The 17,550-nt window shown below is 47.3% G+C and overlaps 1 protein-coding gene across 1 annotated transcript in view; it reads right to left on the bottom strand.

Annotated features, from left to right (window-relative positions):
• The window catches only part of Ift43 (intraflagellar transport 43), a 92,738-nt gene that overhangs the window by 17,707 nt on the left and 57,481 nt on the right, over positions 1-17,550 (bottom strand). The window contains exons 6-7 of the mRNA XM_026402094.2: positions 7,324-7,356; positions 6,622-6,668 (exon numbers count right to left, since the gene is read on the bottom strand). Coding sequence (XP_026257879.2) covers positions 6,622-6,668; positions 7,324-7,356 — 80 coding nt within the window. The remainder of the gene's footprint in view (positions 1-6,621; positions 6,669-7,323; positions 7,357-17,550) is intronic.

Below are 17,550 nucleotides of genomic sequence, written 5' to 3' on the forward strand. Positions count from 1 at the left end.
CCCCACAGGGATTTCTTCCTCTCCTCAGCTCAAGGCCATTAGTAACATAATCCACCGACATGGCAATCACTGGGGGCTGCCTTGGCTACTTAACTCTTGTAGTGCTTTTGATCTTTTATCTTCCAATAAGGTCCTGAGTTCCTTTACAGCAGAGGCCCATAAGGTCTTGTGAAGGACCTGCAGACCAGTTCCCAAAGGCCTAATCCAACTGGTAGGTGCATTTCATTCTGTTTACAAGTGCTTTTATAAAATTCTTTCTTGGGGGCTGGAGTGTGGCTCAGTGGTAGAGAGCCTGTTCACCATGTGTGGAGCCCCGGGCTCGATCCCCAGGACCAAGAAATGAAAAATCTGTCATTTTTTCCCCCCAGTTTTTATTTTTTGGTGCTGAGGGTTGAACTCAGGGCTTTGTGCATTCCAAGAGCATGCTCTACCATGAGCTGTGCCCCCAACCTGTCACTTTTCAGAGATACATTTGAACACTTTGAGGATGTGCCCCCTCCCCTTCTGTCTTGCTGTTTCACAGGCTCAGATCATCCACCTGGACCACACAGCCATCGGGCTTACAGCCTGGCCGTGGTCTTGCAAACAGTCCCCACGTAGGACATTCTTGTTAACCAACATGGCACAAAGCCACCTCTAATCATCACTGACTCTTCCCCTTCTCAGTTTGAAGACACGCTTTTGGAGGTATCCAAAGCTCTCTCCTCCCTGTTTTTCTCTTCTATTCCCTGGGAAACAGGAGGCATCAGTGGAGGGAGGCCATGCTTCTCTTTTCTCCGGAGGCATCGGGGGTTTGGAAGGAAGAGTGTGCCTTCCCCAGGGAAGAATGAGCTGCGTGTACCAAGGGTGAAGCCAGGGAGCCTGAATGCTGAGAAGTGCATCTAGAGGGACATGGCTCCCGAGAGTTCACCATGAGAGACGGAAAGAAAGGAGTGAGGCTCTCTCCTCGCCAGACCAGAAGCTCCCAGAGGACAGGGACTGCTGGCTTTCCTCAATGACACCTCCAAGTCTGCTGGTGGAAGGGGACCATGGAGGAGGAAGGAGACCCGACCTCTGGTCTTCATTTCTCCTTTGGGATTCCTCACCCATCACCCACCCCCACTAACTGTAAGAAATGATCAGCCTCCTCCCAGGTCCTTGCACTGACAACCTCGAAGAACCTGGATGTGACTTTTATTAAGAGAACCAGCAAGTTTCCTTACAGGTGTCCAAAGAGCTATTTAATGTCTCTGCTGAGTGAGCGTCCATGGATGATTCAGGGGAATCTCGCCTGGAGTCTCCTCGCCCACCAGATATTCCAAGTTCAAAGGAGCAGCCTTCACCAGCCAACCAAGTAATTCTCCGAGCAAAGATAATTCTAGAAACTAGTTATATGTAACATATGATTCTTACTGCATAATGGATTCTAAACATTCACAGAGAGTGAAATGGACTAAGTCGAGTGTGAAGTGTAACATATGAACTGAGTTTCCATTAAAGGACCCAAGCATGACTGCATGGAAAACAGATTTATGCTCGAGAAGAGGCATTCCTCCAGGAGGGAAGAGCACGTGCGCTCTCTGACAAGGAAGGGTTTCATGCTTCAAGCCTCCAGGGCCCAAATAAAGAGGCCAAATCATGAATTTCATGTTGCAAGTTTATGAAGGGGGAAAAAAATACTAGAGGTGTTCTCTGAAAATAGGCATCTTTCTTTTTTCCTTCCTTAGTGAAATTGTTATTAAGCACCCCATCAAACACTTGAGGCACTCTATGTTATAAATCAGGAAACTGACATCAGTACAAATTAACTCATTGAATGAGACACCAGAAGCCTCTCTGAGGGTCCCAGCATCTATTACAGAGACTAAGAATGAGGGCTCTGGGGTTCAAGAGCCACCTCCAAATCCTGGTGCTGCCATTAACTAGTTGTGTGACCTTAGAAAAAGTTATCTTTATCTTAGTTTGCTCATCTTCGAAATGGGGATAATGAACCCTTCATATGTCTACTGACAGGTGAACATACTATGGTATGTCCATACAATGGAATACTACTCAGCAATAAAAACAAACAGGCTAACAATATACAATAATGAGGATGAATTTCAGAGTCATTATGCTAAGTAAAAAAAGCCAGGCACAGATACATGTATACTTATGCTTTCACTTACATAAAATTACAGAAAATGAAAATATTCTGATAAAAAACACATCAGTAGTGGTCTGAGACCAGGGGCAGAAGAGGGATGGACAGGGGCATGAGGAAATTTTGTCTTATAGCGGGAGGGTGATGGGAATGTTCTCTATGTTGATGACTGTGGTGGCTACACAGGACATGTATATCGTCAAAACTCAAATTATGTACTTTGAATGGATACAGTTTACTATATATAAATAAGATCAACAAAGATGATTTAAAAAAATTTCTCATGGATTTGTTTTGAGAATGAAACAAGAGAAAACGTAAAATGCTAGGCCTGGCAGTTGGCACATAAGTGCTTGGTAATACCTGACGATGGTAATGCTGGTGGACACTGAGGTCCACCAGCAAGTGTTCTCTTGGGTGTCAGAAGACCGTCAGAGTCTCTCTGAGTCCCACTATATTGTATACTAATCTGTAAGCCTCTATTTCTTAACATGTTTCCACATGGCAGGTTTGGTCAAGAGGGCCTACAGAGTCCCTTGCAGCTCAACAATTTGCTTTTACAGTGATATCTCTCATGGCAGCCCACACAACTTCTAATAGCATGCATTTATCACGTGGGCAAACGGCAGCATTCAGAAAGTTTTGCTTTGACATTTTAAGGTCACTCCTTGAAATGTACCATTTTCTATGATGATAAAGGTGGAGAAAGTAGGATTTCCAAAGTCCTCTCCAAGGAGTTGGAAAGACAGAGTATGGGAAAGCTGACTAGCCCTCCAACAGGACAGTGAATTTAATTGTTTTCATTTGGAAGTTTTGGCTGAAGAACTCTTAAAATCTTTCTCCTGAAATGTAATGTTTTCTTCCCTACATCACAAGTCTCTCAGTGTTTTGACAAATACACAAGCAACTGAGGACTGAAGCTATCCCAAGAAGACCCACTGCAGGCAACAGCCGACTCGCAGTATGCTCACTCCTATGCACCATCCCAGACTGGCCCGATCCTCATGCTATGAACTATCGGCCTTCATCACCACCTCCCTCTCCCTCGTTCAAATCTGAGACTCTAGAACCATTATTCTAGCATTATAAATTTTCTCACATGCTGCTCCTTAATCTCCTAACACTTTTATTTTGGGGGTGGGGATTTTGAACTCAGAGGCACTTGACCACTAAGCCATGTCCCCAGCCCAATTTTGTATTTTATTCAGAGACCAGGGTCTCACTGAGCTGCTTAGCACCTTGCTTTTGCTGAGGTTGGCTTTGAACTCATGATCCTCCGGCCTCAATCTCCCGAGCTGCTGGGATTATAGGCATGCGCCACCACGCTCGGCTGGATAACACTTTTATTAACATCTAGAGGAGGCCCTGTTTCCTTGAGTCCTTGGCACATCCTCCCAGTCACTTCACTGTCCTGTGCAATTCATGGCTGAAGCAGCTGACAATCTGTGAGGATAGATCAAAAGCAGGGCCAGCAACTACCAATCACCGAGCTGCCAGTTCAGTGCTGGCAGGACATCCCAGGTACAGGTCTGGGAAAACAGACTTTGAGAACAGAAATGCAGGTGTCTTAGTTACCAGGGTCACTGGGAATTATTAGGGATAAAGTCTGGCAGCTGAAAGGAGATTAGTAGCTAAAGCTAAAGGAAGAAGATCTGGCAAAAAGGAACGAGCTTGTCAACAGGAGATACTGGAAAGCAAAGAAAACCACAGAGGAAAGACGAGAGCATGCTCAGGAGCTCTCACTGCTCCACAGGTAGGCTGCCCGTCTCACCTCTAGTGCTGACTCTTCTGCCTTGGAACCCCTTTGGGATGAGATGAAGTAGAAGTACTTTTTCACATGACCCCTATACTCTCCAGGGCTCAGTCCTAATGTTCAGGGGGACCACAGCAAGCAGGTTGCAATCGTTAGTGTGCCAAATACTCACCTGGGCAGCTTAGCTAACTTAATTCCGTTCTCTGGCCCCAGTTACAGTTTGACTTGAACATGGCCGGGGAAGAGAAGACTGGGAAGCTGTGCAGAGGAAAAGCTTCAGGATCCGGACTGTCTGTATGTAAGCCATGCCTATGTAAGGTGAAAGCCCACAGGCTGGGCAAAGAATTAGCACCAGGAAAATGTGAGCTGAACAATCCCCAGAGCTCATATGGAACTGCAAGAGGCTCAGCTCCATCCAGCCAGAGGGGAGAGACCTTGGTGAAGAACCAGGCACTCAGCAGAGACCCCTTAGTGCCTCAGTGTTTAGGGCTAACTCCAGACCTGCCCTATCAGGCTCCAAGACAATTCTCAAAATGAAGAGATACATTAACTGCCTACCAAAATAAATAGGTCAGTCATTCAAGAAAGATGCAGAATCCAGTCATTCAACACATGAACATTCACAATGTCCAGCATCCAGTCAAAAACTACTAATTGTGTGAAGAAGCAGAAAAATATGACTTCTAATCATATTAATAGAAACAGGCTCAGAAAAGATAGAGATAATAGAATTAGCAGCAAAAGGACGTGAAAACAGCTACTATAACGCCTATCATCAAGAATAAAGAAAACTAGCCAAGAGGGTGGCTCAGGCCTGTAATCCCAACTACTCAGAAAGCTACGGCAGGAGGATCCCAAGTTCAAGGCCAGGCTGAACAACATAATGAGACCCTATTTCAAAATAAAAATAAAAAGGGCTGGGGATGTACCTTAGTGGTAGAGTAGTTACCACCAGTAACCACTCCTCAAAAGGAATAAATGAAGTCTCTAGAGCTATAACACATTCACTGAATGGGCTATTTTTTTTTTTCCGGTGCTTGGGGATTTGAACTCAGGGCCTCATGCATGCCAGGCAAGCACTTTACCACTGAGCCACATCCCCAGTCCCTGAATGAGCTATTTTAATAGTTGATTGGACATTAAAAAAAAAAATCACAAAAAAGAAAAGAGCAGTTACACAGCAAGACAACCATCCAAACAGAAGAAAAGGGAAAAGCAGACTGAAGAACAAACAAATAACAGAAAAACCACTGCCTTGATGACAACAGTGTGGACAAACACAACTAGAGTCCCAGAAGGAGTGGAGGAAAAACATATATAAAGAAATACTGGTGGGGCTGGGGCTGGGGCTCAGTGATGGAGCGCTTGCCTAGCATGTGTGAGGCACTGTGTTCGATTCTCAGCACCACTTATAAATACGTAAATAAAGGTCCTTCAACAATTAATAAAACTATTTTAAAAAAGAAAGAAAGACTGGCTAAAACTGTTTTCTGAATTTAATGAAGATTATAAATCCACAGACTCCAAAAGTTCAAAGAGAATAGACACATACACAAAAGAACTACATTGCACAGAGGGGAACAAAGACAAGAACGACTACTGACGTCGCACCAGAAAGAATGTGGGACAAAAGACGATGAAGTAACTAAAGTGCGAAAAGAAAAAAAGAATCATTAGCCTAGAGTTCTGTGTCTGGTGAAAAGTGAAGACACTTTCAGGCAGGGAGACAGGGCTGCTCCGCCAAAAAGTATCAAGTTCTAAAGGAAACGGATGCCAGGGAGGAACCAGGATCTCCATAAAGGAGTGAGAAGTATGAAAACGGTAAATAAGTAAGGTTTTTTTTTTTTTTTTTTTTTTTTTTTTTTGTAGTCCTGGGGCTCAAACCCAGGGCCTTGTGCATGCAAGGCCCCAACCCAATATGCAGGTGTTTAAAAAAGCTTTAGTAATTTTAGGTTCCAAACATAAGCTCCCCTATAGTAGGTTGCTTTTAGAGAGTCACACAGGCTACATCTCTTCCCTTGAGTCCTGAACACAAGCTGATGCAGTGCCACAACTGCTGGCCTTTCTAGTCCTTATTTGTCCTTCATTTCCACAGTCAGTATTAACCGACTACTATGTGTCAGTACTGCAGATGCCAAGTGAATAAGTCAGAGTGTCTGCCATCAAGGAGCTTAGTGCCTGGGGCAGATGATGGGGAGGGGGCAACCAAGTCAATCAAGAGTCAGAGTGGGACCTCCTAAGTGTACTCAAATCCTAGCAGAGCTGTGACCTCAGGCACTCTCTTGGTGCTCAGTTCCTATGACTATGAGATGGGGATGACAATGGTACTCTCCATCTGAAGACTTGTGGTGAGGTTCAATGTTGTAACCTACAAACTGTCAGAACTGGCAGTGCTGGTGCCTGGTGCACACTGAGCACCCAGGAAGGTCTAGCTCTTGTCGTTACGGTGGAGGTTTGCCAAGGAGGCTGTGGGGGCACAGAGGACATCTGAGAGAGAGGACAGGATGGAAAGGGAAGACAGTCCAGAGGAGGCGACACTTGGCTAGGTTTTCAAGGACGAGCAAGGTCAGTGGATACAATGGGGGTAAGGTACTCTGAGCAGAGGCAAGATCATTAGCAAGGCATGGCGAAGGGACTCTGTGTGTGAGGAGCCCACTGCACACGAGTTCAGCAAGGCTGCAGTCCAAGAAATGCCCAGGGCTCTGCGCCCTCTCTACATGCCTGACTTCCTGCAAGGTCATCTTACCTCCTCCGTCATCCATTCCATCCAGGCTGTGCCGTCTGAGGCGGTGGCTGCCCCCAAAAAAGAAGAAAAAGAGAGAAGATGATGAGTTTTAAACCCCAAAAGGAACTACCCATTTTTTATTGCAGCCACTGTTTCTCTTAGGTGGCGATGTCCCTGCGCCAGCTTTCATCCCCCATGGTGGTCAGACCTAACCGGGCAACTGGCTCTGCCACGTATGGTTCCACGGCCTGCCCGATGCTCCACTCTGAAGGCCGTCCTCACGCACCATGACATGAATGCTCCCCTGCCCCTGGAGGTGTGACATTGGTGGCCTTGCTTTCACAGTCACATTTATCTAGAAACTTCTTTTTCTTTTTGAGGTAAGTCTGAGGAGCAGGTAAGGCTTAGCAAGCTGGCATTGCTTCTGGCTGTTTCTGTCAAGCTTAGGTCAGCATCCTGAGACAGGCACATAGCAATTCTGAGACCACTCGGTGGGAGAGATGATGTGGGCACCGATGCCAGAGCCCAGACCATCAGCCAGGGAGGCAGCACTGTCCAAGCCCTTGACCCAGTATGCATGAGACCAGCCCTGGTCCACAGCCAGATTTGTGCTATCTTATTTCTAAACGCTGTGTTCACCACAGGCTGAAGATATAATGACCACCAGGGCTGTGCTGTTGACAAAGGTCACCAGAGGATGCCATAGGAAAACTGGACACATACTCTTCTATCTCTTCTGAAGCCTTCCTCCCAAACCTGCAAAAGAGAAGATGAAGTTTCTGAGAACACACGAGTCTCACATTTGGGGTAATGTTCTGGGAAAGGGTTTCAAAGGTGGGGACAAATTAGTATATCACAGTGCTTTAATTATCTGATTCCTTTTTTTTTTTTTGCCTTATGCTGGGGATTGGACCCAGGGATACTCTACCACTGGGCCACACTCACAGCCCTTCTTATTTTGAGACAGGGTCTCTCTGAATTGCTGAGGTTGGCCTTGAACTTGTGATCCTCCCTCCTTGGCCTCTTGAGTAGCTGGGATTCCACGTGTGTGCCACCATGCCCAGTTATCGGATTCCTCTTTCTAGACCAGCCCCATTATCAGCACAAGCAAACCACAGATGCTACAGCGCCTTGTTACTGCTTTATTCCAGCATAACTACAAGTGAAACTGTCATGATTAAGAGCAGGTTCAACAAGGACCTTAAAACCCAAATGGACACAAATGATATGGCACCCTCCTTTCAATAGTAACTGTCCCATTGAAAATCAAAGTGTTTTCTTAGACTGAGGCTCTGAGTCTTATTTGGAGGTGGTAATTGTCAGCATGTCGAGCTTCTTGGGGGTAGAAGTTTAGCCTGTAGGCTTGGCCACTGGTTATCTCTGTCCTCCACCCAAGGAGTGCCCCCATGACATTCCACGAGGAACAGGCTGCATGGTTGACACATACCCACTGGCACAGGAAACATCTGGGGAAACTGTTAGACATGACTGCTTTTCCAGCAGTGGGAAGTCCCTGAATCAGCTGGTTTGGAAAGGAAGAGCCTAGGACTATGCATTTTTTTAAAAAAAGTTCAGGTAATTCTAATCTAAGGAGGTACACTGTGCAAAACCCCAACCTAAAGTCCTCTAACTGTGGCTAGCAAATTACTGATGATGATAAAGCCGGGTGCTGTGGGCATGGTGATCACATTTTTAGTCTAAAAATTCCTACAATAAGAGTTGTGTGTTGTTTAAATGAATTTTTGGGTCAGAAATCTAGCGTGGCAAGCCAGGATTCAAAGAGGTGGTGGCCATGTCCCTAGAGCCCAGAGGCAGGATGCATGAGAAAGCCCTTGACAGGGTGGGACCACGGACTTCACCAGGAAGAGCTGTCCTGAAGCCAACCACCAATTCCTGCAAGGTGTAAACGATTCTCCCTAAGAGTCTAGCCATAATTTCATTTTTATTTAAAAAAAAGCCAAAAATAAAATATATGCTAAGCCTGAGTTTAAAATAGACTAACTTCCATGAAATACAGACTACATCAACTGGACTATTTAGGAAAAAAAAAAAAAAAAGGATGGTTGACACCAGGAGGGAGGAAAGAGTTGGAGGTTGCAAAGAGACCTCCCAGGCTGCAGCTTTTGGCTCTGGAGGGCAGAAGAGGGGCCCAGTGGCTAGGGTAGAGGGAGGCGGAACAGAGAGGGCAGCGGCGAGCAGCCAAGGCAGGCTGTACCAGAGGCCCTGGGCATCGCCCCTATTGCTGGGTGACATGGGATATTCTAAGGCAGGATGCATGAATATGAGACACCATGCAGATTGTCGGTGTATTCACATTTTTCACAAAATGCCTGTTCTAGTCAGAGGACCATTGAGCCAATGCTCCGAGCCCCCACGGCCACCTTCTGTGTCCTGGGAAGAAGAAGTTATCCTAGTTCCTGTCATGCCCAGAACCACTGCCTCCAACCATCCACAAGTCAAACTCGCTAAGCCTACTGTACAAATGACCCGCTGTTCAAATGACTTGGCCAACATGTCACCAATGGTGGAAATGCCTGAATGAGGAGGGGTAAGAGTAAAACAGGTGACGGAGGCGAGGCAGATGAGACCCACCCTCACTTTGTACTTAAGGGACATACTCGGCTGTGACTGCCTTCAGGAGCCTGGCTGAATTGTTCCTTTCCTAAGCAATGTGCTTGGAAAAAGCAGTGGCGGTTTTGTCTGAAGGAAACAGTAATAATGACAGTGAGTCCTCGGGGGGAGTCTCACTAACTGCCACTTATCCACCCAACACCCAAGAAGGGGGGTGAGTTTAATATTCATCTTAATTGCCAGAGAGCCCACATCCTGTTTTCTCCCCCTCTAGAGGGAGCCCAAGGACCCTGCCCAGACAGGAAGGAGGGAGCTCAAAGGAGTCTTCAGGCAGCTGGGGTTGTGGCTCAGGGGTGGAGCGCTTGCCTAGCATGCGTGAGGATCCCCAGCACTGCATTAAAAAAAAAAAAGGTATTATATCCATCTACAACTAAAAAAAATATTTTTTAAAAAAGGAGTTATCAGGAATGGGCAGCAGGGCATCTCTTAGGTGGCGTGCTCTCTCTCTGCCAGAGATAACAGGTTTGGGTACTTCCTCCTTGTGGACAGGGAGCCTGATGGGATGGAGCCCCCTGCCTCTGATCTTCATCACAGATGGAAACTGGCCACCTCTGGACTTTACCCAGAGTTTGGCTTGTTTATTGTTTTGTTTTGTTTTAACATAAATTTGTTGCCCAAATGGGGAGATTTTCTTTATGAAAGTCCAGATTTCTGCTAACGCTGGTCCCTACCTAGGGCGCCCTCCCACCAGGCCCAGGACTAGCTCCGCAGCACTGAGTCTTGCTGCTGGTTCTCTCACAAGAGGCAGTAGGTGGGGGGAGAGGTTCCTACAGCTCCAGGGGATATCAAATGTGAGAAAAAGGAGGCTGAGGGGAAGCATGTTTGGGGAGAATAGCTGGGAGAGTGTTTCTCTACAGAAACGTGAACACACAGACAATCTGCATGGTGTCTCAGAACAGAATCTGAAGTAAAACCTATTTCCGATTCACTTTATCTGTTCCCAGAGGCACCTGGGGTCAGCACAGTGACAGGCCCAGGAGACGGAGCATCTCAGCACAGGTTCCTAAAGACCCCTTAGATCATGAGATCAATTTAGTGGGTGGCCACCAGCCTGCTTTGCTTTACTTTCCTTCTTTCCTTTTTCTTTCCTTTTCTTCTTCTTCCTTATACCACAGAAAAGAGTGTACTGCAAACAGGATAAGCTTTTTGTTTTTAGTTTTACTCACAACCTAACATAATGTAGGGTGTATTTTTAATTATTGGTGACAGGTTAAAAACAACAATTAATGGCCGGGCGCGTGGCTCAGGCCTGTAATCCCAGCAGCTCGGGAGACTGAGGCAGGAGGATCATGGGTTCAAAGCCAGCTTGGCCATGGGGAGGCGCCAAGCAACTCAGTGAGACCCCGTCTCTAAATAAAATATAAAACTGGGCTAGGGACATGGCTCAGTGGCAAGTGCCCCTGGGTTCAATCCCTGGTACACCAGCCCCCCTCCCCTCAAAAAAAACAAGCAAACAAACAAAAACCTAAACCAGCCTAAACCGGGGGGGGGGGGGGGGGGGGGAGCCAGAGAAGGGTTTGGTGCTGATGTTCTGCTCCCCACAGGGACTGAGGTAGGAGAACTGTGGATTCTGGGTCACCTCCTCACAGATGTACTTCTTCCCCAACTTGAGGGAACTGATGCTGTCACTGAGGCCCGCGAGGCCTGGTGGCGGCAGGCAGTCTACGGAGTGCAGGCTTGGGCTTCCTGTCCATTACTGCCCCCAGGACCTCGTGCCTGGCTGCCTAGAAGTGGCTATTAATGCTAGTAAGACCACCCCACAGAGACGGAGCACTGCTCCAGACCCTTAGACTCCCACGTCTAGGACACCACAGTTGAGCTGTGGAACAGAAGTGCAGCAGGATTCAGCAGAACCCTTTACACCCAGGGACCCTGGGCGCCACGGAGGGGGGCTTCACCCAAATCACAGAGCTAGTTAGTGACGAGGCTGAAACCAGACTCCCGACTTTCACTCTAGGTCCCAAACACGTTGCCCCCAGCTTTTGCAAAAGTGGATCCCGCCTGATTTTCCAGTGTCCCGGGACACCCAGACATCTGTCTGGATTGACTGCAGCCACTCCCTTCTTGACTCCCAGAAGGCCACAGAAGGCTGAGACAACGGAAAGCTGGAGTCCTTTAAGCAGGTAGCTCTTAACCGAATCACACCTGGGGAGCTTCTTCAATGAACATGTGCTAACCACCCCCCCTTAGTAATTTCCAGAAAAAGGCCCCAGGCACGACTGTGAGACTCTCTGCCCTAACCTTATTTCAGACGTGAGGCTGAACGCTCCAGTTGCTAAGCAGCAATCGGAAACCTAGCTGCCCCCTCCTTCTGAGCCGCCTACTTTCTTTCCCCAGAAGTGTTAATGAACTTGGACATGGCCTGAAGGCTGAGGTGAGGAGGGAACAGCCAGAGCCCCCGAGTGGTCAGTGGAGGGAAGGAAGCCTCTGTTCCTGGATGCCGTCCTGACATGCACACAGGAGCCCACGGTGCTCACACCAAAGCACAGGCGCTCTCCCCATGGCGACCAGGGCAATTCACACCTGATTAGAGATGCGCGTTCACTATGCAGAATGTGTGGCAGGAAGGCTGCTGAACCAGCACTTTGAAAAGTTAATTAAGTGCCAGGTTTCTTTTTAAGAGCTCCTCCATCACTTGCTGATGGCTGTGGCCATTTTGCAGAGTGAGGGCTCACCTCTGGACACCGGGGGTAAACCTCCTCCCTCACCTCCACCCACTAGTTGCCTTCCTCCTGGGAGGGAGGCACCCTCCTGGTCAGTGGCCTGGCAAAGGGAAGTCACGGCCACCTCTCTGTGTGGTCCTTTCCAAACGGCCAAAAACACTCAGCCACAAAGCCACCCCGTGCTTTAAGCATCGACTCCTGGAGCAGAGGTGCTTAAGGGTGAGGGGTGGTCCTTCTGTAGAGCCCTGTCCCTCAGCTCAGCACTCAGCCAGCCCCTTCCTTCTTTTCACCCCCATTTCTCTTTCTTTGGCTTGATGCAGTTACTCGCTCTTAATTTTTAGGAAAATCCACTCCCAGGCTGCAGCCAGCCTCCCCACAAACCTGCCAGAGAAGGAAGACGGTCAAGCACTGGGCTAAGTGATGTTAGTTATACGTTCCTGTGTTTGGCACAGCTTACGTCACACACAGTATTACACATGGCGTTTCTGAACGGTCACATTATCTTATTTAATTTGCTCTGTTTTACAGGTGGGGAGACTGGGGTTCAGAGAAGTCAACTTGCCCAAGGTTACTTACCTAGCAGGCAGCAGCAGGCCAGCCCCGCTCTCTGAGTTGAAAGCCCAGTGTTTAACCCTCACCTGACGGAGGCAGGCCAGCGGCTCCACCAACCAAAATGCTCCCTCTAGACTCTACTTCCATTCCATCAATATTTTCTCTAATGGGGACACAATTTCAACTTACATAGGGATACAGCTTTGTCAGGCCTCATAATACAGTAGTTAATGCTGGTTTAATTATTCTGTGTGATTTATTATGTACGTTTTTATTTATAACATGACACCTTGAGTTATGGCAAAAAAAGAGATCATGTCTGTAAGTCACCTTCTCCTCCATGTTCCCTTCTTCTTGCATTTCTTGTGCTTAAATGCAATCTCTTTCCTTGGTATTCAGTGACTACACTGACATCCATTTGGTTGGATGAGGACAAGCTTGTCCCAATGGTGTATCCCATGACCACAGCCCCATGGGGCCCAGTAGACTTCTATGCGCATGCGTGTGTGTGTGTGTGTGTGTGTGTGTGTGTGTGCGTGCGCGCGCGTGTTTTTTTTACTGGGAATAATCCCAGGGGCAGTCTACCAGTGAGCTACAGCCCCAGCCCTTTTGATTATTTATTTGAGACAGAGTCTTGCTAAGTTGCTGAGGTTACCCTTGAACTTGTAATCCTCCTGCCTCAGCCTCCCAAGTAGCTGGGATCACAGGTGTGCACCATTGTGCCTGGATTCTGGTGGACTCCTGAATCCTCAGGGTTCCATTCTGGGGCTCAACGGTAAAGATGTGAAAAAATCCTCCCCTCCTGTGGAGTCTGTCCTTGTCACCCCCTTGCTGTGAGGGGTCTGTCCTGATCATCATGATCAAGAGTCCACACAAGTAGTCATGACCCCCAACTGCAGGGACCCCACTAGCTTCTGGGGGAGAGGCCCTGAAGCACCCCAGATCCCTTGAGTGCTACCACCTGGGTTATGTGCCAGAGGCTGAAAGGCAGTGCTAACGCAGACATCAACTCAGGTGAAATGTTCCTCTCGTGTCTAATGGAACACTGCAGAGATCTAAATGGAGATAAAGTACCATGGCTCAGAGGACAGCCGGGATGCTATCTTTATGCAGCATGACAATGTTCAGTGGTTAATTAGACACCGTTAACCTATTTTAGCAGGGGACATAACTGGGATAAATGGGGGGAAGTGTCCTTGAAGCCTTTTAATACCCACGGCACATACTGGACCCTAGACTCACCTTTCTGCTGCAAGACGGAACCAGCTTCGGATAGATCGAGTGCCAGATCCCTGACTGCCCAGGGGACCGCCCTCCTGGGCCCACTCCTCCGAGCTGCCGCCTCTGATCTCAGGGGAAATGTGAAGGGTTTGGACAAATGGTGACAACTACAACCTGCTGCAGGCAAGAAACCTAAAGCCAACACAGGGCACTCGCATGGCCCCATTGAGAAAAGAAGACATTCTACAGCCAGGGGCCAAATTCATAAGGAAAAGCTGGCAAGGGCAGTATCAGAAATAAGATCAACCACTAAACTGGCACCAAAGCGACGTCACGTTTTAAAAACGTATCACTCCTCTGGAGGAAAGAGAGATCAAAATGTCATTTTCTTGCAAAGTTTTCTCCCCTGGTGGTTATAAAATGTCCAATAAAAATCTCAACTTGCTCCTAAACCATGTTGAGATAGATTTTATCCAGGCCTAAGACAGAGAAGACAGTCCCAGATCACGTCACTTAGCAAACCCCAAAACAAGGATCTTAATAAACGGTGTGACCCACCAAACAAGCCTCTGCAAGGAAAACAAGAAGAGGAGGTACCTGACACTGTAATGGCGGCTACGCTACCCCTTCAGAGTCAGACTGTAAACTGGATGCTCGGGGACCCTTAGCTCTAAAGGTCCCCCCTCACACAGTGCTGGTGAAAAGCCAGCCGTTTCTCATGAACTGAAGTTTTCTTGGCCAACAGATTCCTTCTCATTCAAATCTCTCCTGAAAGCTAACGTGCCCACCCTTTCCCCCTCAGTTCCTAGTTCTTGCCTTTTATCTGTTTATTATCTAAAATGTATTTTCTCCTTTCTTTATTGACAAACAAGAATTCCCTAGCACCCAAATTTTGGCACTCTGGGGTTTTAGGACCCAGTGGACCCCATTTAGCTCCTGATGGCATAGTTCATCAATAAGGTATCTGGTAAAGGAATGAGAACCCATGTCTGCATCCTGAATGTAGACCGCCGAAGCCTGTCCTCCTGAAGGGATAGTGAATTACAAGGCAATTTCTGGGTGAAGTCTGCCCCCTGCTGGGTAGAGTAAAGATAACATCTTTATTTTGATTCAAACAATATTTATCAGGAAAAAAAGGTTGAAATATAAGAAACCGTTTCAGTAGCCAAGAACAGTAATGGGACTATATAAAAATTGCACATACACACGCTATCAGAGAAAAGTAGCAGAGACAGAGAAAAAAGAGAGATAGCGCTCTAGACTTTACTTATCTCGAGTGAACATTATTTTATTCAGGAAATAGTTATTGGATCGCTAATTATGTCTTAGGCACAAATAGGAGGTGTGGGAATTGAGGATTTTTGTTTAGGACATTATAATCTGGTGGGATGAAAAAACATTATAGAAATAACACTAATACCTCCATAAGCACACAAACTACAGGGTCTAAATGACAACTACCACCATTCAAACTGCAGCTGCAGAGTGGAAATGGGAGACTTGGATTCACTAAAGGGACATGAAGAAAGCCCCACAGCAGCGGGATGCAGAGCTGGAACTAGACATTAGGTTCACAGCTAAGCATGGCACATGCCTGTAATCCCATCAGCTCCGAAGGCTGAGGCAGGAGGATCACAAGTTTGAAGCCAGCCGCAGCAACTTAGCAAGGCCCTCAGCAACTTAGTAAAACACTGTCTCAAAATAAAAAATAAGAATGGCTGGGGATGTAGCTCAGTGGTTAAGTGCCCCTGGGTTCTATGCCTAGTACAAAAAAAAAAAAAGAAACTAAGGTCCACATGAAGCCAGATTTAAAATTAGGTAGTCAGTGTAGTTAGGTAAATCGGGTCTAATACCGAGTGAAATCTAAAATGGAGGCCATGCTGAGAATGACTCAGGGAAAACACAGGACGACTCATGGAATGTTAATGAAGTCCTGAAAAGGCCCTAGGCCAGAGTCCACCTCAAAGTATTATGAACAGCCCCCAACAGATTTGGAGATAGCCCATCCCAGAGAAGTGATAAGCCCATCCCAAAAGTCCTTCCTGCCCAGTTGGCCCACCTGTGTCCCACCCCTCCAACCTACATTCCATCACCAAACCTATAAAAAGGGGAACACATTTGCCCGCCAACTGGATTCCACCTCTTGGGTCCCCTTCTTCCTCCGGGAGAAGTCTTTTCTGCTGTCCTTTAATAAACTTCTAATCTCTACTCTGGCCTTGCCTCAGCGTGTGCTTTTCTGGTGTTATTCTTCAACATCGGGGAAGCAAGGACTCGTCACTGGCCAACAGCGGTAACACACACATACCCTTGGTTTGTGCTGCTGCCCCTGGTTCTACTATGCCCCTAACTTAGCAGGACAAGCGAGGCCAGTGTTAGCAAGATGTCGTGGGTTCCAGAGGACACTAGCCTCTCCAGTTGGCTGATCTGGGGAGGCTTGTAAGAAAAGCTCCAAGAAGGAAGGAAACAACCTGAACAGAGGTCAGAGGCACGAAGGGGCCAGGTGTGCTCAAGCAGCAACAGGGGACCCTGGTGTGGCCAAACACAGGCACGGTGGGGGGCTGGGTAAGATGCTGACTCACACAAGATGCTGCTGCCCCAAGTCTCAACTGTAAATATACACATTGATCAGGAATCGGGAGGGAGCTGCACAGCTAGGAATTAATCTTCAATGGATTCTTTTTCCCCCAGTTCAAGTCACTGAAGCCAACATACAAAAAGAGATTTCAATGAATAACATGCAACTCATACGTGAACGTCACTCAGCTTGCTACTCTGCAGTGTAAAAGCAGCACAAGGGTTAAGTGGAAGAAGTTATGTACCTCCCCCAACAACAGGAGGCAAAGCAGAGGACAGCTGCCACAGGACACCATGGCTCAAACATCTGCTGTACTCAAGTGCCACCTTCAGGGATTCCACTCCAGTTGTGGCCTTTCTGCACCTACTTCCTTTACTTTAATAAATGTATTTAAAAGAAATTTTCTCGAGGGCAGGTAGACGGGAGATTTAACCCAGAGATGTTCTACTGCTGAGCCACATCCCCAGCCCTTTTCAGTTATTTTGAGACAGGGTCTCCCTAAGTTGCCCAGGCTGGCCTTGAACTTGTGATCCCCTTGCTTTAGTCTCTTGAGTCGCTGGGATTACAGGAAGTGTCACACATGACACCTGGCTTCAATTCATTTTTAATTGCTGGATAAATGGGTCTTTCACTTCTGGAGAGAATTTTCTGCTCACTATCTGAGAAACCTGTGAAGACTTCTTCCTAGATAGATTTCTTTCCCCTCTGTTGTTTTCTCTGCTCCTCTTTTACAACCTCCCCCGCCACTAAAGCCGCAAATACACTAAAATAGCCCAAGGGATGAGGTGTGCAAAGAGGAAGCACTTGGGCTACTGGGAGACACATGCTAGTCCAGGGATCAGGCAGGGCCGTGGGGTGCCTCCTGAAGGCTTATGGTGCCTGCTGGTGAATTTCTGGTAAATAGAATGAAGGACACTCTGGCACTTCTAAACATGGCCTCTTGCATAATGACCACGGTGACACCAGGAGACAATGGCACTGCCACCAGTAACCAGCTCTGGTCAGGACAGCAAGGGTCAAAAAGTAAACTCACTCAAAAACCCGCTAGGTCAGACAAAACTCAGATCTGTGAGCGGCCTCCCTCCATTTCATGTGCATATTATTAAACCTACAATGCCTGCGTTGCTGCTGCTTATATTAAAACTGCTTTCAGTTATTTCTCGATAAAGGACCAAAAAGAAAAGGAAAGAAGTAGGTGTGATGTTCACAGATGCATTTTATTTTTGAGAGCGCGGATCCGTCAAAGGGAGAACAAGGAGATCATTCTGTCGGGAGAATTTTAACCAATGGCGGACGCCTCTCGTCCTC

Source organism: Urocitellus parryii, chromosome 6, assembly GCF_045843805.1.
Source record: "Urocitellus parryii isolate mUroPar1 chromosome 6, mUroPar1.hap1, whole genome shotgun sequence".
Taxonomy (NCBI): Eukaryota; Metazoa; Chordata; class Mammalia; order Rodentia; family Sciuridae; genus Urocitellus; species Urocitellus parryii.